The sequence below is a fragment of the Callithrix jacchus genome, chromosome 10 (assembly GCF_049354715.1).
Source record: "Callithrix jacchus isolate 240 chromosome 10, calJac240_pri, whole genome shotgun sequence".
Taxonomy (NCBI): Eukaryota; Metazoa; Chordata; class Mammalia; order Primates; family Cebidae; genus Callithrix; species Callithrix jacchus.
This window is the reverse complement of record NC_133511.1, coordinates 101829360-101851079: the sequence shown is the minus strand read 5'-3', so window position 1 is coordinate 101851079 and position 21720 is coordinate 101829360. Positions and strand designations below refer to the sequence as shown.

Below are 21720 nucleotides of genomic sequence, written 5' to 3'. Positions count from 1 at the left end.
AGGACTATGTTGAATGGAAGAGGCAAGAACAGGCATCCTGTCCTTGCTCTTGATCTTTGGGAGAAAGCATTCAGTCTCTCGCTATCATGTATGATGTTTGCTCTAGGTTTTTGCAGATATCCTTCATCAGGTTGAGGAAATTGCCTCTATTCCAAGTTTGTTAAATTGTTTTGTTTGTTATTCTCATGACTGGTGTTGAGTTTTTGAAGTTTAGGTTTTTAAACTCTATTCATAGTAAAGACATCACATGCTCATTACAGAAATTAGGAACATAGAGACAACTAAAAAGAGCAATATAACACTCAACACTCATGATTTTACCTACTCAGAGACAGCCTAAACCTTTTCTCTGCTACATGTATGTATATGATATGAATACGTGTGTGTGTACCTTCTAATCCTGCAAGGTAGGCAGACATGATTAACTACAGTTTGCAGAAGAGAAAAAGACTTGCCAAAAGCTACACAGCTAGTTTAGCTGGGCATGAGAAAGGATCTGACTCTCAGCAGTGGCAGCAGAGTGACAGATAAAAAAGAAGGTGGGGTTTAAACCCTAAATAGTGACACCTGATTTCTTTGTGGAGTTGGTTCTGCACCTTGTGCCCACTGACTTTCTGGTGGCAGGTTTTGGGGATGAGCCTCATGGCTCACACATTGTGGGTGGGGAGCCCACAGAAGGGATTTCTCTTGAGTGGAGCAGCTTCCCTATGAGAAGCCAGGGGCTCTGAGGGGCTGCCCAGCAAGCTCTTGCCTTTCTCAATGACTGTAATTTTGCTTGGCAATTCATATTACATTTTCCAAAGAGTGGAGGAGTTTACATGGGAGTTAAAAGCAAAGTCTCTGGAGCAGAACTATGTCTTGGTTCACATTCTGGGCCTGCTACTTATTAACTCTGTGGCCTTGGACAAGTTAACTTACCGTCTTTGTGCCTCAGTTTCTTCATGTGTAAAATATGAATAATAATAGTATCTACATCGCTGGGTTGATACGAGGGTTGAAGGAAATAATATAGAGAAACGAAGGATTATACTAGCAGCTGGCTACAGTAAACCCTAAATAAGTATTAAATGTTGTTATTACAATTATTTGCCACAGAAATATCCTTGGAGGTCTCAGAAGCTTGGAAAACATGTAGGTTTTTTGGACTCCCCCTACATCATTCTGGTTGTCCATCACCACAGCAGATGCCACAACTTTAGGCCATTTTCTCTGGAGGCTTTTCCAGTTACACCTGCCCAGGTAAGAGGAGCTGCAGCTGATGGGCAATATTCTGCAAGAAAGTGCCCGTTGGGAGCTTGAGGGCAGATAGAAGTCTCGAGCCCCAGACTGCCCAGTCTAGGAAGTGCTTTAATTTCGTGGTTTCCTCCATGTTACCCCCCTCACTCTGAAGATGGGCCCATTTGTTCCTCACTCTCTCAGGGCTCCCAAGCCCCTTCTACATGAGCCTGCTGCCTACCCCTCCTTCAGCTATATTTCCATTTGGGTTAGAAGTTACTTGGAAAGAATTATCTGAATTTTTCTGCTCTGGACACCCACATATGCATGCATGGATTCAGCTTGGGGCAGACAAGTCTCTCTTTTCCCCAAGGACTGCTGAACCCTTTCCCCTCAACTCCAAAGGAAGGATTTAGCAGAGGTGAAATCTAAAACCACGTGAGATGGTGCTCCTTAAAAGCAGCTGGTTGGATCAAGGATAGATTCATGATTCTTGAACCAGACCAATCATATTCTTGGGAATTTGGAATAAGAAATTCAAAGAAGTTGGGCTGTGGTCGGTGAATTATAAGGTCCATTAGACTCAGATTGTGATAGCCTTTGGGCGATCATGTGTACAGAAGGGCAGGGCATTTACAAAGAATGTGTGTGTGTGTGTGTGTGTGTGTGTGTGTGTGTGTGTGTGTGTGAAAAAGAGAGACAGACTACCTTTTTGAATGGTTTTCAGTCCAGAGTTCCAAGAGTCCCTGCAGAATGTCCTGCCCTTGGGTTACATAATACTCCTGTGTGCACAGGCCCTCTCCAACCAGTTCAGTCAAGTTGGCCATATGGTGCTTAGAAAGCAGAGCAGTGATTAAAAGCTCTCTGGCAAGAGATTAGACAGAACTAGTTTTGAATGCTCTCTCTACCATTTTCTGGTTGTGTGACCTTAGGCAAGTTGCTCAACCTCTCTGAGCTTTAATTTCCTCATCTAGTAAAATGGGGATAACATTTACCTCATAAAATTGCTCAGAGTACTACACAAAACAAAGATTATGAAATACTTAGGATGGTGCTTGGCATATAGTCGATGACCATAAATGATCATTTAAGTACAGGTTAAGCATCCCAGATCCAAAAATTCAAAATCAGACATGCCCCCAAATGCAAAACTTTTTGAGCACCAACATGACGCTCAAAGGAAGTGCTCATTGGAGCATTCTGGATTTTAGATTTTATGATTTGGGACGTTCAATTGGTAAGTATAATGCAAATCTATATTCTAAAGTCTGAAAAAATCTGAAATCTGAAGTACTTCTGGTTCCAAGCATTTTGGATAAGGGATACTCAACCTGTATTGTAATTCATATCTTCTTTTTGAATTGACCTTTCATCATTATGAAATTTGCACGATTTTGAATTGGCAACACTATTTTCTTTGCTAGTGTTTACATGGTATATCATTTTCCATTCTTTTATTTTCAATCTTTCTGTGTCCTAATAATGTATGTCTCTTATAAACAACATATTATTTTTTATCTTGTTTTACTTTGTCTTTTCATTAGGCTGTTTACTCCATACATAATTACTGATATAGTTGTGTTTAAGTCTACTAGCTTGCTTTGGGGCATGACCCTTACTCCTAGACTGTGACTGTCTCAGCCAAAGCCCAGGATGTTTGCCAAAGCTTTTCCACCTCAGTGGGACTTGAACCTCTAGCTCCTCAGCATCATGTGGCAGCTGAACTTGGTTCATGTATTTAGCAACCCAGTTGTTTTCCTTTCTGCTGATTTCCTCTAGTTCTCACTCTATGTGTGTATCTTAGGAGGCAGCCAACAACTTGAGGGGAACTTGTGTGCATATTTCTCATTCACCCCTTTTTGTCATGTTACCTTCAAGTGCCGGCAGCTCTGGCAGCATTAAACTCTCCTCTTAGCCTAGTCAGCCTCCTGCTTTCTGCTGTTTTCTCCCTTGTACCCTCACCCACTTCAGTGACTCGGGGAAATCCCCTCAGGGGAAAAGCCAGGAAGAGAGTAAAGCTTTCCTCATGTTTCCTTTCTCTTGGGGGATCACAGCCTCTCAGGTCCTGCCTGCACTGGGTGTTCTCCAGTTCCTTTGAACAGTTGCTTTATATATTTTGTCCAGCTTTCATAATTATTTTATAAGGAAGATTAATCTGATACAAGCCATTCCCATATGGTCAGAACCAGAAGCTTAATGTGATTTCCACTTATTGAACCCTTCTCAAAACTGCTCTAGAGTAGACAGTGAAAGTTTCTGTTGGCAGGCAAATGACTTAATCCTTACTTCAGCCTACAAAGAATGAAATGACCTCATAAGTTGGACCACAAGCAAAGCTATCTGAGATATTTAACTGATATCAGACTGAAATTTAAGCACTTGTTAAGAGTTATGCAGTCCTGAGAATATAAAAGAATTCTCAAGGTATTCTTTGGTTCAAGGTATTTACATGGCTTAAGATTGCTCTCAAAAGTCATTAGACCTAGGCCAGAAGAGCCAAGGAAATGAAAAGCCAATCTAATGAGTGACTTAGTGAGAAATGCATACTTCCGAAGGTAACTGAAGAATTAGGCAATTGTATGATACAGGAGCAAGGGCTCCGAGGTCACTTCTTTTAAGCTATGAAGTCATTGACTAAGCAACCACAAATAGGACCCAGCATCTCTAGGGGACTCAGACAAGAATCAAGTACGCTCTACCTATAAACTCAAGAATGCTGAGAAGCAACCACCAAATTTACTTGAAATGATATGGTTTTCTTAGGTGGGGGTGAAAAGAATCACTCAATGTCTGCAGCTCTGGGTCTCATACCCAAAGGAAATTTCTGGCAAGTGATTTGCCTTGGTTACCTGGGATGGTTATTAATTATCTTTTTTAGTGAATGTGTATTTTTTCAATCCTGGCTCATCAGTCAGGGGCTAGTCAAAGGACAAAGGCAGTATCAGTTATTTTAACAGAGAGAATTTAATATAAAGAATTATTAATTAGGAATTGGACAAATAAAATGGCAGTGAAGGGACCCAGAGGAATCACAGAGGTGATAACTACACGAAGCAACTAACACCCTTAGAACTGGGGAAACAAAAAGAAGTGTTAGGGGTTTTTGAAATTTTAAAAGTTAGAGGAGGGGCCTCTGAGGGCTTCAGAATTCTAAGGAGGGGCCCCAGGCTGGACAGAGCTTGTATCTCTAAGGGGAGATGTTGAGGCTGGTTCTGGGAATGTGAATAAGCTGCAAACAGTAACTCAATACTGCTGCTGGACCCAGCTGTCTGTGCCAGGTGATGTGGACAAAGACAGGATGAGCCCAGCTCTTCTCCCTCCACCAGCCCCCCCCAGGCTCTCTTTAGCGCCCCTAAGTGGCAGAACCTACCAGGGACCCAGCTGACAAAGCAGCAATGTGGTTTGCAGAATCCCAACCACACTGCATCACAAAAAAAGGAAAGGCTGGAAACAGAGACAATAGCTCACCAACACTCCAGTAGTTTAGATTTAAGGGTAGAAATATTTAAAAGAAACAAAACCATAGCAGTAATATTTTATATTAGGAAGGAATATGTGCCTATTTGGTGTTTCAGAATGTGATATTTAAGATAGTGGGCTTAATAAAGCCCACTAGAGTAACAGTTTTACCAGCAAATCACACTGCTACGTGTGTACCTATGCAACAATCTTGCATGTTCTTCACATGTACCCCAAAACCTAAAATGCAATTAAAAAAAAAATCGAACTTAAAAAAAAGAGTAAGTTTTACAACTCTACTTTAAAATGTATAATTTAGAATTAATTTAGATTTGCGACTTTTTTATGGTGACATCTAAGTTTAATTCGAGTATAAAAACATTTCAGAGGACTTAGATTTCTTTTTCAATTTATTAGCTTCTATAAGAGTTTAAAATTTGGGATGATTTTGCTTGCTGTCAAAAAAAAAGACAAATTACTTAATAAATAAATAAATGTATTAAATTTATAAATTTGTTTAAAAGTGTATGAAATGCTGAGCTATGCTTGTAAATAAGAGCAAGCATTATTCAAAGACTTCTCAAAGTTATTGCTAAGATCTGTTAGACTTATAAAATAGAATAAAATTTGTAAGCTGAATTTCAAAGCATAAAAGTTTAAACTTTGCATCTGAAATGGATGATTCTAAAGACAAAATTATATTATTTATTACATTATTACTAATTATTAAACTTACTACTTTTTTTAAAAAAATTTAACTTTAACTGAATCTTTTTCTACATAAGAAATTTACTGTCCAGGATACCAGAGTCCTCCACCCCCACTCCCTACGCCATGAGGTTTTCTAGAAATGGTTGCAGAAAAGTAACAGATGCAGCTTTGTTCCTCAGCTTTTCTCGAAACCCTGAAACATCTCTTGCCTTGTAGTCAACTGAGGAGATTATGCAGCTGGCTTAGCTATTCTTCATTTTCTATCAGGCTACAGTACCTCCTAGAATAGAAAAGGATACCACTGGACTTGGGGTGAACTTGGGGTCAAGTCCCAGCTCCATTGCTTAAAAGACCCAAGGCTCAGTTTGCTCATCTCCAAAATGGGGGTGATACCTGCCTTGCAAGGTTATTGTAAGGAATGGCATAGTACTCTGCCCTTATGCTAGATTCCTGAATTCCGAGAGGGTTGGGGCAAGGTAGGTTCTTGCCTGAGCTCGCTGGCCTGGGACACTCCCTCTTCTTGTCAGGAGAGCTTCTTCAAAGAGATGGCCCTATGGCAAACAACAGGTGCTCTCATTCTCCCTCAGGCAGGTGTCCCAGGTCCCCAAGCAATCAGACAGGGGGCAGGCCAAGACAAATCGCTGGCTCTGGAGCAAAACATCATCCCTGTGAATAGGGTTAACTCTCTGGAGGGAGGTGGCAGACACTGGCTGGAGCAAAGGGGAGGATTTGCAAGAAAGGCTCAGAGTTCCACCTGTGTTCACTGGGTCACCTGGCCACACAGCCTCAGTTGGAACATGCTTGGAGAGAGCCATGTGTGGAAGATCCCTACCTGGAGAAAAAGGAGAGAGTGTCCTTACTGCACATACCTGGGAGGGACAGGGTGGAGATCAGAATTATGCCATCCCATTCATTTGTTCAATGAACATGACTTAGAAACTTCTCTGTATTGTGAAGCCCTAGGCCTGCAGATAGAAATCCTACACAGTCTTGCCTTCCTGGATTAAGCCCCTGAAAAAGTGCAGAGGTTGAAGTGGCTCCTTCTGTCTGGAGAAGTGTTGGGGAGAGCCCCCAGGGAGAGGGAACAGTGGGAGCATGGCAGGAGGTATGGAGATGGAAGGCACAATGAACAGTTCCTGGCACAATGAACAGTCCTGGTGAAGCTGTTGGCTCCAACTCCGGGGAGTCAAAGCGCAGCCAATGAGGCTGGGAAGGTAGGTGGGGCCAGATTGTGAAGGATCCTGAAGTCAAGTTCACATGTATGGATTTTATTGAAAGCCAAGGAAAAGTTTTAAGCACGGGTTGCATCTTAGATCAAATGGGAATGTCTATAAGGGAGAGATGGAGTCTACACAAATACAGGTAGTACCAAGTTGTGCAAGACCAGACTGGAGATGGTAAGGGCCCAACAGAAGGCAATGGGGCAATTAGAGATTGGAGCCTGGGACTATGGAATCATGGTCTCTGTGGGAATCTAGGCCATGGTGGGTGGAGGTCAGGCCATAAGATCTCCAGGCCATGTCACTGAGTCCCCCCGGACACCGAGACCAGCACTTATATGCTGCAGTTTCATCTTCCCAGGCTCCCCAGTACACCCCATGGCAGGCCTTTCTCCTGCTGGGAGAGAGATGTCAGCAGAGGAGGCAGCAGGACAGTACCCACAGAAATCTCCAGTACAGCCGAGAAGGAATGGAGATGATAGCAAGCATGCCAGAGAGGACACCAGTGCATCTCTGGCCAGCGGAGGGGCTCAAGGACATTTAAGGATTTTCAGAAGAGCTTCAGCCAACTTACCCCTGCTCCTTCACGTGAAGACAGGGTCAGCCTCTGGGGTGGACACTTTTTGTCCATCTTGCTTTCCTACTCTTCCTATAAGATTCCACTGGTCAGGACAAGGAGTTTCCAGAGCAGCTAAGCTGGTCTTTCGGGAGCTTGCCACCCACAAAGAGTAATCAGTAGAAGCAGCAAAAACTAAGGATTATGTGGTAATCATTATTCTGTGGGGCAGAATAATAACTCCTCCTACCCCATCCAGGATGTCCACATCGTAATCCACAGTACCTGTATTGTATCCTACAAGGCAAAAGGAACTCTGCAGGTGTGATTAAAGACCTTGAGATGGGAGATAATTCTGGATTACCTGGATGCACTCAACGTAATCGACAAGGGTCCTAGGGAGGCAGAATATAGTTTGGAGAGATGCCATGTTAAAGGGATTCAACTCACCATTCACTGCTGGCTTTGAAGATGGAGGAAGGTCATAAGCCAAGGAATGTGGGCAGCCTCTAGAAGCTGGCAGAGGTAAGGAAACAGATTATCTCTTAAAGCTTCCAGCAAGGAATGCAGCCCTGACACCACCTTGATTTCAGCCCAGTGAGACCCTTGTCAGACTTCCAACCCACGAACTATAATAATAAAGGTGGTGTTTTGAGCTGCTAAGTCTGTGATAGGTATGGCAGTGACCAGAAACAAAGCAGATCATAAGGATGGCTCCTTGTCACTCAGGTCTTGGTTCAGTCGACATGAAGACAGACCTCCTTTGGCCATTCTGTCCACAGTCGTCCTTTCTTCATTCTTCAGTCACTGGCATTTTGCCATTTCATCCAGGGTTGTGTGGTAGTCACAATGTTTGTGTTGCCCTGATTTCCAGCCTTCCCCACTAGATTGTAAGCTCCATGATGGCAGGCACCTTGATTATTTGTCCTTACCATATCCCTAGGGCCAAGAAAAGTGCCTACACACAATGGAAGCTCCACAAATGTTCAGTGCATGGATGGGTGGGAAAATGAATATGCTGGTGCACTGCTATGTCAATGGGCACACTAATGACATGAAACCTATTGAGGCAGAATGATCAGTGGTTATTTACCATAGTTATAACCTGCAAAGTCTCAACCAAAACATACACTCCTTTTACACCCTACAGGATTGCTAATCAGTCAGCCTCTTCAATGACTCTTATTAAGCCTTTAGAGATCTCAGACTACTGCTGCTATAGGCCTCCTAGAAGTATTTATGCAGAGTAAAATCTTACAAATTTCCTCTGCGAAACAGAATTGTAGGAGAATATATGAGATCATCCGTGAGTAAATATGGTAAGTGTTCCCTCTAGGTCAAATACTCTGAGAAGAAAGGCCAAGCTGGTTTTAGAAAAAGTGTTGGCTTCTCAGACTTTTGTCTGTATTTTCTAAGCTCCACAATCTGTTTCTCCAGAAAATAAGTTTCCAGTCCAGTTCAGGAGTGCAAACAAAACCCAGGGGAGATTGACTGAGCTAAGGCTTCTGTCTGACTCTGGAGTGGAGGCAACAGGAAAAGAGATGAGGAGGCAGAAGTGGGGGCAGGGAGTTGGAGGGAAGGATGCACCAAGATCTAATTTGACTGCTATACTTGCAAATTCAATCAAGACACCCTTGGGACAACCAGCATGAGAATAGGGTAACATGGACAAAATGTTTATTGAATCCATTTTGGAAACAGACCACATGAAAGGTTTCTATGAGCTCACTCGGAGTTAAGAGTCACGATTGCTTCCTGTCATTAAACGCCAACCATAGGAAAATCCTAGCATAAATAATGAAAATGAATCTAGGAAAGAAAAAGTGGTTAAAAACACTTTGGCTGTCACTCTTCCAGTAGCTCTCTGATAGCTAACATGCCCATAAACATCAATAAAATTTGTATAGGTACAGTCTATTTACTGCACAGATGTCAAATGTGTGTATCAATGATAAAGTTGTAAACTGGCTAACCATCATCAGCAATTAAGTACACTGGGTCTATACTGATAGTCCCATTCTCATTTTAAGAGCTTATATATTTAATTGATGACTCCTGATCAGGGACATTTAAGACATGGAAAAGGCATTTATACACACACACACACACACACACACACGCACACACACCTATGATTAACCTTATAAACTGAAAAGGCATTTATACAAACACACACACACACACACACCTATGATTAACCTTATAAACCCAAGCATGATTAATTACTTTGCCGGATCAATAAATACTAGTCTCAAATGTTAAGTGTACTAATCAGGACAGAAGCCATCAGTTACATAAATCATCATGTTGCTACCTACTGATGTTCCATTTGCTAATGCATGTTAGCCAATTTGTAGACTTTATCCAACACATACATAGAGATTATTTTTTGTTTGAAATTCTTAGCAGATCAGCAGATTGCCTTTGGACATTTCTCTCCCATTGCTCATAGGATGAAAATTAAATAACTCTTAAAATATCTAAATTCCAAGTTCTAAATTCGAAGAGCACAATTCTAATCATATTTCAAATCTTCACCCAGAAGGGAAATGCCATCAAGAGTTAGGTAAGCTTAGAAGTTCTCATCACTGTGGCAGCTTAGACTGATCTTCACCTCCTCCCAGCACCCTCTTGCCATATTGGAAGCCAAGGTAGCTCATCTCTTTGAGATTTTATAAACACCAGCAGGCAAGTTCAGAGGGGGAGCCTTGTCTTTTTTCCTGGAGCTGTTATCAGTAAGATGGACAACTACAAAGAGGAGGATAGGGATGCAAGGTGGATAAAAACTCCCAGAGCGGGAGGGAGCAGTGGAAGGATGCAGCACAGTGCCAGGGCCTGCTTCCCCCAAGTGCTTCACGTGCCAGAAATTCCAGGCCTTTCTTTGACCACAGGGAATAAACATCCCATCCCTCCAAAAGGTCCTGCCCACATATCCCCTCTCCATGCTTCCTGGGAAAATCCATTCCATTTTCCATGCTTCCTGGAAAAATCCTCTGCCCATGAGGCAAACTGGGTCTCCCCATCCCAATGCAGCTTTTCCTAAAAACCATGAAATTTATAAATTTTCACAAGCCATTGCAGAATCAAGTCCAGCTGCTTCCAGAGCTCTGTGACATAAGAAACCTGCCTCCCATGGATCCTTATCCTGAACCACTTCCAGTCTCCTTTCCCAGGAGCTCTGCTTGCTTTTTTAGTGTGAAGACTCACCCCATTGGAAATGAACAGTGCAAGATCCTACGTGCAAAATTTGCAAACTTTTTTTTTGAAACGATACACATTTTAAAAATTCAAGTCAAATCCAGGTACAGGCTAGTTGGTTGGCATCAGTTGGCCCCTCACACCCACCATAGGAAAGCATGGTGAGAAAGTCTGTTTCTGAAATGAGAGAGACAAGAGGTACCAGCTACTTATCTGGGGGTGAGTTTCTTGAGCTTGAGAGGAAGCCTGAGAGGGAAATGCTGAGGCTCAATGAAAGACAGGGCAGCTTCAGCCTCGCAGCCTTCCTTGGTCAAAAGCCAAAGGCCTCTGTGCAAGCAGCACATAGGATCAGGTTGTAGGTGAGGATAGATCCTCACCCACCAGAGGGGTAACTATTTCCCAGCAATTCTGAAACTAAAATAAGGAAGGCACATTCCCAGACCACGCTAGGTAAGGGCTGCAGGCTATTTTCACTCTACACAAAATGGGGGAAAGGAATTTCCTCTCTACTCATTTTTCATCCATAAATCTCCTCATCACAAGGAACCTAAAGGGGAACTCCAAAGGCCAACACATCCTTGGTTGTTGTATGTGTGGTCTCGACAACCTCCTGCTCCAGAAATGACAGGACACTGGATATGCCACTGGGAGCATTAGGCAGTCCAGTCTTTTCCAGGGAAAGGCCTAGAGATGAGGATCTGAGTCAGGCTGGCAAGGTTGGAGTCAGAAAGTGACCATTAGACAGTCAGTCACTTTCAATTGACCACAAAGAAGTGTTCACAATCACCAAAATAAAGAGGCTGACAACAATGGTGTCCCCTGAGGGCATTTTGACCAGGAATGTATCCTAAAAGAAATAAGGCAGCATCGCATAAAGCAAGAGCCCCTCGGTAATCCATGAAGATGGAGGTGTCCTCATCCTGATTGCAAAACAAGAGGTGGAAAGGCCTCGGGTGGCAACTCAGCTGAGGGAAGCACAGTTCAGCTCTGAGCCCTCCTGGCTGCCCCCGGCCCCCTCCTCCAGTCCGTCAGGGCTGTCGGTAATGCTGGGCTCACTGGAGCACTGCCGGTGAGGTGAGGGGAAGCTGGGTGGCAGGAGCAGGCATTTGTCCTCACTGCTGGCATCCTCCCCCAGGCCTGAGTGCATCATGGTGGCCATGGCCAGCAGCTGGATGTCTGAGTGGGCATTGGCCACCGTGTGCCGCCGCACGCTGCCACACTTCTCCAGGTAGGCTTCCCCCTCCTGCTCTGTCAGTGGGGTCAAGGCCATCTCATTCAGTGGCCGGCTGACTGCAGTTACCGGGGAGGCATAGTTCAGGACAGTCACCTTGGGCCGGACCCTGGAGTGCCGCCTGGCTGCAAGAGAAAAATCAGCAGACTGTTATTAAAGAGGGGATATTGGTGCTCAAAAGCCCCTAATCCAGCCGGGGGAAAAGAGCAAGGTGGTGGCTCAACCTTTAGGAGCAGCTCTTAGGCGCAGCCCAGCTACAATGCAAGGGACAAGCTTGGTGATATCTAAATGTTTCTTCTGCAACTTTACCTGTCTGTGCCAGATTCTGCCCCTAACCAACCCCACCCCACATATTAGGTGGTCACCAAAAGACTTTCCTTGATAGATAAGGGTCAAAAGAATCTCCTGTGTTTCTCAGCTGCTGCCTGAGCTTCACTGGATTTGCCCTAAATTCCCTTTCAATGTTTTCTGAGGACTTGGGCATGGGGTGGCCAGCTTTCAAAAGAAGCAACCCTGACTTCCTGTAGGAGTAGCCTCTGCCATGCCAACGGGTAACATAAAAGAGCCTTCATAAGCTGAAATCCAGAGGAAGAGATAACTGGGGAGTTACCTCCATTGTCATAGCCAAGGCAGCAGGACTATCTTGCAAATTATACAGAACTGGGACTACCCATGGCCCTCATCTCCTGCCGGGTGGAAGTCTCAGATTTATGTTCTGCTCAAGTCAGTTCTCCTGGACTCAAACAGCCATTAGCATCATCAAAGAACAGGCCAGGTTCTGTGGATTGCCCCAGGGAGGCAGACACAGGAGGGCTGGACACTAATGATAATACTGCTGCTTTTTGGCTTGAGACAGAGTTTTGCTCTTGTTACCCAGGCTGGAGTGCAATGGCGCAATCTCAGCTCACTGCTAAACCTCCTCTTCTCAGGTTCAGGTGATTCTTCCCCGTCTGCCTCCTGAGTAGCTGGGACTACAGACACCCACCACCATGCCTAGCTAATTTTTGTGTTTTTTTCTAGAGTTGAGGTTTCACCATGTTAGCCAGGTGGTCCTAAACTCCCAACCTTGGGTGATCCACCCACCTCAGCCTCCCAAAGTGCTGGGATTACAGGGGTGAGCCACAATGCCTGGCCTAAACTGCTGCTTTTGAATTCTCATCACGTTCCAGAAACTGTGCTAAACCTTGACATGTTATCTTTTGAATTCTCCCAAAAACTGAAGCTAAGTCATGGCATAGTACTAGCTTCCACTTTACAGATGAGAAAACTGAGTATCGGAGAGGGAACAGCTAACCCACAGTCATATAGATAGAAGGTAGTTTAAGCTGGGACTCAAACAAGGTCTGTCTCACTCCAGAGCCTTGCTCTTCTAGCTGCTCATGCAAGGCCCATGGACAATTAGGGTGAGTGAAGTAGCCGAAGGGAAGGAGGAACCAAGCAAAGGGGCTCTGAGGGCTGGAAAAAGCATGCCCATCTGGAGATAGGAAACTTGCCAGGAGGATGTACCCTGGAGAGGTGCCTTTAGGATGGCAGAACTCCCAGAAGTGGGGAAGGGGTGACAGAGCTGCTGAGATAGGTGCACCATCAGGTCACATCCTGGCTGGAACAGAGTCCAGGAGACAGTGAAGAGGTGCCCAGGCAGGCAGGATAGGCTGGCACGGGAGGGCCCTGGAATGGCAGATGGAAGCACCTGTGGTACATCAGACAGATCAGAGCAGAGCTTGGGGGAGGGAGTTAACATCACAGGTCATAGGGCAGGATGGGCTGTGCTCAGGAAGCTTCCTCAGGCAGAAGTGTGGCAGAACAGGTTGGAGTCAGCGAGGCCAGCAGTGAGGAAAGCTAGGAAGAAGACTCAGGTGTTCTGTTCTATAATAAATATGCATTGCATGTGAAAAAAAGTAATGCTAATCTCAGAGTCAGAGTGAGAGGTGATCAGGAACGGAAGTAGAGTTGTGATGAGGGTCAGGTGAGGAAGATGACTGCTGAAGACACCATAGACACTGATACCAGAGAACCCTGCAATGTGGTGGCACAGTGGCTCACACCTGTAATCCCAGAACTTTGGGAGGCTGAAGTAGGCAGATCATCTGAGGTCAGGAGATCGAGAGCAGCCTAACATGGTGAAACCCTGTCTTTACTAAAAATACAAAAATTAGCCAGGTGAAGTGGCAGGTGCCTGTAATCCCAGCTACTTGGGAAGCTGAGGCAGGAGAATCACTTGAACCCAGGAGGTGGAGGTTGTAGTGAGCTGAGGTTGTTGTTGCACTCCAGCCCATGCAACAACAGAGCAAGATTCCAGCTCAAAACAACAACAAAAACAACAAAAATACCCCGAAACTAAGAGATCCTAAGAGATCCTGGGAGCGGGCGGGAAGGAGGAGAAGGAGCTGTGGATGGAATGGCAGACTTGAGGGAGGGGCAAGGGATGGGGAGGAGGCAGATCGTGAGACCCAGCGCTGGGCCCCAGCCCCATTGTGTCTGAGATGCTGAAGGGACAACATCTTTGGGCAGACAGACATGCAGTTTTGCAGTTTTGAGCTGGGAAAACAAGTTTCTATCTAAAGACAGAAATTTAGTCATTTTCAAATAACATTTAAGGATTGTAAGAAATGTTTATAATATTTGGTGACAAAAGTAGAATATAAGCAACAGTATTATATGCATTTTGTCCCTTTTTAAGCCAAACTGGGGTTATACTGGGTGTCATATTCATCCACCACACCTACATATAAAAACTGGGAAAGGCATACATCAAAATATCTAGTTATCATCCCTGGGTAAAGCTGTTACCCAATGATTTTTAAAATTTCATTATCTTTTTATTGATATGTCTTTAAATGATATGTTCACTCCCTATGTGGGCATCATGACAAGAAGAAAACATCTTAGGACATGAATATCAGAGTCCTCTGGAACCTGGTAATGGCTGGGGCCCTCAGAGTGAAGGTGACCTCTGAAAATGAAGAGGGGGTAAAGGACTAAATTATTCTCGTGTGTGCATTTGTGCTGGATGGCTAAAATGAGAGGGGCTGAAAGTATTAACAACTAGCACACAGGATAGCACTTAAGCGCGTTGGGTGCTGATCTGAGCATCATGTAGCTATGAACTAATTAAATCCTCTCAACACAATGAGGTGGTTACTATTATCACCACTGCCACTTTACAGATGGGGAAATTAAAGCAAAGAGAGCTTAAGGTGCGTGGATCACAAGGTCAAGAGTTCGAGATCAGCCTGGCCAAGATGGTGAAACCCCATCTCTACTAAAAATAACAAAAATTAGCCAGGCATGGTGGCGTATGCCTGTAATCCCAGCTACTCAGGAGGCTGAGGCAGAAGAATCGCTTGAACCTGGGAGGTGGAGGTTGCAGTGAGCGGAGGTCGTGCCTTTGCACTACAGCCTGGGTGACAGAGTGAGACTCTGTCTCCAAATAAATGAATAACTTGTTCAACATTGCAAAGAAGAGGCAAAGCTGGGGCTGGAGCACAGATGGCAACTTCCAAAACCCAGGTGAGCCCCATTGCCTTTCCAGAAGGAAAGGGTGGGTCAGAGGGGCAGGAGAAGAACCAAAACACTCAGGTAACCAAAGCCTAGGGAGCAGAGTCCCAAGGGAGGAAGCAAATCTGACAGCAACACCCCAACTCCCAAAGCCTCTCCTCTCCCACCTTCACATGGGCTGTGCCAGGGCAGAAACCTGCAGTTTGGAACAGAGTAAGCACCATGACAAGGCTGGGCCCTTGATCCCAGGGAAGTCCCCCAACCCATGCTCCTTTAGAGGCAGTGCTGCCTCCTCTGCCACCTAGGCCCAGTATCATGTCACGAGCTGGGTGGCTCTGGACCTGAGAGAGGCAGAGGCGTGGGATAGTCCAGCCCTGCAGCCGGTCTGGCCTGGGAGAGAGTGAATTTGAAGGCATGGCCATGGGAGAAACACAGCTTCAGGAGGCTGTGGGATGGATGGATTCTGTTCCAGGCCTCCTCTTCTTTTCAGCCTCTCTTTCTGCCAGAGCACACCTCTCCCCAACTTCCCAATCACACACCCCATTTCACTTGTCCCTGCCTTCCACAGTGCCCATATCTCTCATACCCTGAAGACCCAAGAGAAGTGTGTTCCCTCTGCCAGCAGGACAAGGCAATGGGGAGAAACGGAGTGGGGCCGATGGTATCAGTATTCCCACCACACTCGGGATAGGATGGGGAACACCCCGCTTTCCAAGGGGAAAGCAAACCATGCTGTTCACAGACTGGCCGTGGGGACACGTGGCCCATGCTGCTTTAGTTTACTCTTGGCTCTTCCGGTGGAACTGGAGAGCCCTAGACACGTGTGTTAGCCACTTCCAGAGCTCATGCTCCCAGAATGAGATCACAGCAAGACCTGCCCACATCCATCTGCAAAGCTCACAGCAGTTCCTGTCATCGGACTGTGATGGGTGTATAAATAATGAAGAGAATGGCATTCTAACCCTTTGGACTAAATCTCCAAGTCTACTGGCTCAAAAGCCCAAGGGACATAGCTGGTGGCAACAATAACACTTTTTCAGAATCAAAGGATAATACATAGAATTTAGAGTATAGAGTGTGTTTCCATCCATGATCTTGCCTTTTAGTCCCAATCTCCATTCAAAACAGAGTTGTTCTCAGTAGCCCACCACACAGATGAGGAAGACTGAGGCTCAGCCCCAGTTCTCTTAGGTTTTAGACAGCAGTGCCCAGACTTTCCCCGCTACACACTGCTGTGTCTCAGGGCACTGCTGCTGCCCTCAGAAGACACTTCCAGCCCACTCTCTGAAGTCAGGTAATAGCAGCAGATGCTAGACAAGAGGCCGGAACTGGCCCCCCTTCTTTGGAGACAGGAGACAAACCCCAAGGAGCAACCAAAAGGAAGGAATCTACACCAGGCACCGGCAGCAGTTCTTTCTGAAGCACGGATGCTCATACTCTCTAACTTACACATTTCTATAATGTCCCCACATTGCTATAATGTTCCCACATTCTTATAATAACCCTGTATTACTTTTATGATCTCCAAAAATCAATAACTATAAAACAGAAGCACCAGAAGAGTTCAAAGCAGCAAGGATCCCATTGAAAAACTGTCCTTAAAAAAAAAATGCCCTTGAAAACGATTTATTTCTCTCTCACTGCTGCTAAAACTACACACTTTAGATTGCTGTTGGGAAAACCATCTTGGGACCTGAACCCTACAACTAGCCTAGCAGGAGACTGCACAAGACCTCTGGTGTGAGCATTTGCTGTGTGCCGATGTCTGTGCTCCTGAGACTGGGTACCTGCCTGCCAGGAAGGGTTTGTGTAGAGGGTAGGGTCGGAGAGGCAAACAGTAGCAGTATCATTTCTACTGTTGCTAAAGAGTCTGATAATGTTTTATAGGAATATGGGGGACTCCTCTCTTTGGGGAAGGGGTATCTGGAAAGATACAGTATTAACGTTAGATTTTACAACATGGCTGAAACTTGGAGGAAAGGCTGGGACCAGAGAGGACAGAGGATAAATTGAGGGAACAAGAAATCAACTTGCATGGCAGACACGTGCAGCATCTTTGGAGGAAGTTGAGAATTTGTCTGATGATTGCCGCAGGTCCCAACTCACTGGGATGATTCAGGGAAAGGTGTCTCCAGTGGTCCTTGGAGGGCCCAGGCAGCAAACGGACAAGGGAAGCCACTCTGGCTGCTCATGGGCCAAGGGCTGTAGCCAGAGTCGGGGCTGCCTTGGAGGAGGAGACCCCAACACCACCTGTCCCCACCTTCAATAAACACTACTGGCTGGGTGCAGTGGCTCATGCCTGTAATCCCAGCACTTTGGGAGGCTAAGGCAGGCAGATCACAAGGTCAGGAGTTCAAGACCAGCCTGGCTAACAGGGTGAAACCCTGTCTCCACTAAAAATACAAAAAAAATTAGCTGGGCATGGTGGCAGGTGCCTATAATCCAAGCTGCTCAGGAGGCTGAGGCAGGAGAATTGCTTGAACCCTGGAGGTAGGGGCTGCAGTGAGCCAAGATTGCACTGCTGCACTCCAGCTTGGGTGACGGAGCAAGACTGTCTCAGGAAAACAAAACAAAAAATAAACACTACTACCTGTACATGCAAAATGCTGCACTAGCTGCAGAGAGGAAAAGGAACATAAGTCTGACGTGGGGCCTCCAACAGGGGCTTGAGCCCAGCACACTTGTGTACCTCCATGCATGTGTGCGCATGTGCTGGGGCAGGGGGCTTTAGGAGCACCTATTTACTGAGCATCTATGATATGCTAGGCACTATACCAAAAAGGAGGTGCTCTATTGATGGTTTCTAACCACTTTGCAGAGGAACCTGAAGCTGAGATGTAGAATAATTATAGCCACAGTTAGTGATGAAACCAGGACTCAAACCCAGAGCTGACAGCACAGGCCCTGCTCATGACCCACACACAAATAACTGTTAGACCAGGTCAGTGCGGCAAATGTCAGGTCAGAGGTACAGACGACAGCACCTGGAAATTAAGAGGAGGAAGTCACAAAGAAAGGCTATTTCAGATGGGCTGTGCTTCTCTAGGCATGACTTACAGACTGAACCACTCATTCATTCACAGGAGAGGTCTGGGCCAGATCCGGGGATATAAAATCCCTCCTCTCAATGAGCTCAGTGTAAGGGAGAGGCTGAGAAATAGGACATGGCGATACAGCAAGGCAAGGCCCAGGATGTCATTTGGGATCCAGGGGAGGAATGTGGGTAGTACACACAACGTCCCCAGGGAGTTATTCCACAAGGGCCAGGCCGCCTATAGCTGGGGTCCATAACGTAGCAGGCAGCCTCTACGTGGCCCTGCCCCAAGACAGGGCAGCTTCTTCCTCCTGCTGTCCCTGATCGGAAGGACAGGGCCTCTGCGCTCGGCCCTCTGTGGCTCAGAAGTTAAGTAACTTGCTCCAGGCCACACAGCAGAGCCCCAGGTTTCCAAGGCCTTTCTCTCCCTGCTGATGACTCACAGGACAGGCTACAGCTCTTCCTTCTGCTTTCTGGGTGGAATGTTTTCATTCCCAAGATTGGGTGTGGGCAGAGCCAGGACCACAGGGACCACACGGCTGTGTCGAGTCCCCCAGGCAGACAGCATTTCCTTCTAAGCACCCGCCCGACTCCAGAGCCAAGCCTCAGACAAGTGCGTCAGCTGTGTCCCCACTGGGAGGTCAGGCCTTCTGGACCCCTTGGGAGGCCTTAAAACTGAATGCCAGGCCTGGGGCTGGCAGACAGTGACCCACACTCTTGCTTCTTGTTCTCCCCAACCTTTTTCTTCTGTGCTCCCAGGAAGGCAGGGCCCTGTCACCCAGGAAGGGAATCTCCCACTAAGAAACTGATTACCCTGTAGCTACCCCCTGGGGCCCTAAAACCAGCCCTTCCCTTGCAGTGGTGCCCTTTTAGCAGGAAAAGGGCAGGGTCCTGCCATTTCACCCGGCATCTCCAGGCCACCTCTGCCTCCTCTTCCCTTTCACACGGGGTGGGGCCAAGCGGAGTCTTTATTCCCTCCTCACTCACCAGGACCCCTGCTGAGCACTGGCATTCATTCCCTGCACCGGAGCCAGCCACAGCAGCTCCTTTCAAACCCCCAGAGATGCAGAGCCTGGATAAGGCTGTCCTTGGGCCCTTTGTTGTTGGAGACTTGGTTCCCAGGCCTTTGATCTCCCAGGCTCCCTGGCCAGGCCCCACCGGAGCAACCGCCATAATACGGCCATTGTGACTTCGGCACACCAAGCCCGCGGTGGGCGTCCCTCTCCAGGCTGGCACCTGAAAGCCGTGAATGCCCGCTTGTCACGCAGAGAAGTTACAGTGTCCTGAAGGAGCAGGGCCCTCCCCTAGAGACACAATGGACGGAGGCCGGTGGGAGGCCAGGGCCTTTGTGTGGGAGAAGTCGAGCGTGCTGCTAAGGGTGTGCTCGGGAGACAGCCTGGAGACTTCAGGGACTTGAAAGGTGGGGCAAGCGCCAGCCTCTGGGGAGTCTGCCTTTTTTAAAAAATGTCACTATCCTCTTCCTCCTCCCTCGCCAACTCCCACCATTGCAGAAAAGTGGCTGCTTTGGAGAGGGGGGCACGTTCTGGCACTCCCATCATGGGCCTCTGATCTCTGCATACCCAGGGTACGGCCTGGCTGGTGAGAAGGGAGCCCTCCCAAGAATCCTCACTTAGTCAAACGTGTGTGGTCATGTGGGTGCAGCACAGAACCTTAGGGATAAACTGTTTCTCTGGCTTTGGTCACCTACCCTGCAGGTGACCTGGAGACTGAAGGCACAACAGTACCTTGAAGGATGGAATGAGTTACACGTGAGACCCTGGTCAGTAATCCAGTGACTTCTGAGAGCATGGGTGCCTGTGACCACACCTACCCATCCTCGGGTCCAGGTGAGCCGTGGCAAAGCCCTCCCATAGGTAAAGGGGTTTTTCACCCCCAGCTCAACTCCTTAGTTTTCACTTCAGCCAGTCATCTCAACACTCTCCTCCCACAGGTAAAATAAACATTTTACTAAAGGGCAGACTGAGGCCCTGAGAGTCCTCTCTTTAGCTGGAAAGCAGTGTCCTCCATCAGGATGGGCACTGCTGTGACCACTTTAGCTCTTTGGTATCCAGAGACATGGGATGGAATGTCTGGCTTTGAATCCCTCTTAGGGTAGGGAACACCTCCTGGGCTGTCCCTTGATAAAGTCACCTCCTAAAAGTTGGCAGTGCTCAGTGGGGGCAGGGGTGACGCAGAACATGTGGGGAAGCTGATCGAGTATCCATCCACACCCTGGGGTTTTTGGATCCTGGCTCTATGTGACCTTCATCCTCACTTGCTTCGTCTGTAAACCTGGGAAGAGCAGTGTCTGCTCGGTGGCCCAGCATCCAGCCCACCCAGTGCCACGCCCAGGACATGGTCTGTGTCCAGTAGCTTCCCTTGCCATCAACTTCCTTCCCACTCTGAAGCCCTTTCAGTTCCTCTAATGCTCCTTCCTCTTGCTCACCTCCTGTCCTCCAAATCCTCCCAAGGTCCGCTCCCTGGCCCGGGGATAGTCATTCCTCTCTGTTTACTCAGCTAACTCATCCTCATCCTCCAGGTCCCATCACAGACATCATCACTTCCTCCAGGTAGTCTTCGCTGATTCCTTAGTCAAGGTGAAGTCCCCCTGCACTGGGCCCCATGGCCCCTGTACTTTCCCCCTCAGAATGTGTGTACACTGATAAGACATTGCCTTGTTTGTGACTTCTTCCCTCAGCTGTGTGGGCTGCAGGGCAGGAATGGGTTGGCTTCATTTATGGATATATCTATAGCACTCCCAAGGTACTAGGACAGGGTCTTAGTACACATTTGCTGAAATGATAATTAAAAATTAACCAAAGAGGGTCACGTCCCTCCCTTCCCCTACTGCGACCACTCTCCAGAGGCAGGGACTGTCTGAGGCACAAGAGTAAAACCTCGGGTCTCTGGCTTTATAATTTGACGAAGTGTGCATTATTCTTATTTTAGTTGGAAAGCTAAAGCTATCCTCTCTTAGAGTGAGTCCTCACTGAACAAACTTCCAAACTGACTCTTGTTCTTAGGATAAGACACCAGAATATGCCACCATCAAATACGCCTCTTAGGTATAAGGATGTATGAACTGAAGGCAGTTAAGAAGCAGATACAGGAAGCTCTCTGGCCTCCCTCTATTTGCTTAAAGGCAGGCTATAGATATATAAAGACAAAGGGTATCCCATCCCACTTCTACTGGGGGAGCAAAGCTTAACCACTGAAGACAACTTTAGACCCTTATCCACCGGCAGTGGCTCCAGAGGAACCTATGAGAACAAGCCTCACTAACCGGCCCTTATCTACCATCTGTTTCCCTTGCCACAAGCTGCCACCCCTGAAGACTCAAAATTGTTTTTCTTTGCCTTGCCACTTCTCTAGAAATGTACTTTTTGTTGTTGAAGAGGCTATATGAGCTGGAATTCAAAGCCACATATTTAAGTACTACTGACTCCCCAGGTGTGTCCCATGTATGTATGAAACACACAATATTAATAAGCTTCTGTTGGTTTTTCTCCTGCTAATGTGTTGTAGGAGTCTGTTCCAACTAACAGCTTAGAAGGGTTTGAAGAAAAACTGTTTTTCTTCCTCTACACTGGCATTAGGC

The 21720-nt window shown here is 46.6% G+C and overlaps 1 protein-coding gene across 5 annotated transcripts in view; it reads right to left on the bottom strand.

Moving 5' to 3' along the window:
• Positions 1-8810: 8810 nt before the first annotated feature.
• Positions 8811-21720, bottom strand: part of PRR5L (proline rich 5 like) — a 168042-nt gene continuing 155132 nt past the window's right edge. For all 5 annotated transcript variants that reach the window (XM_035262376.3, XM_035262377.3, XM_035262375.3 and 2 more), the window contains one exon: positions 8811-11715. In XM_035262376.3, coding sequence (XP_035118267.1) covers positions 11321-11715 — 395 coding nt within the window. In that variant the 3' untranslated portion in view covers positions 8811-11320. The remainder of the gene's footprint in view (positions 11716-21720) is intronic.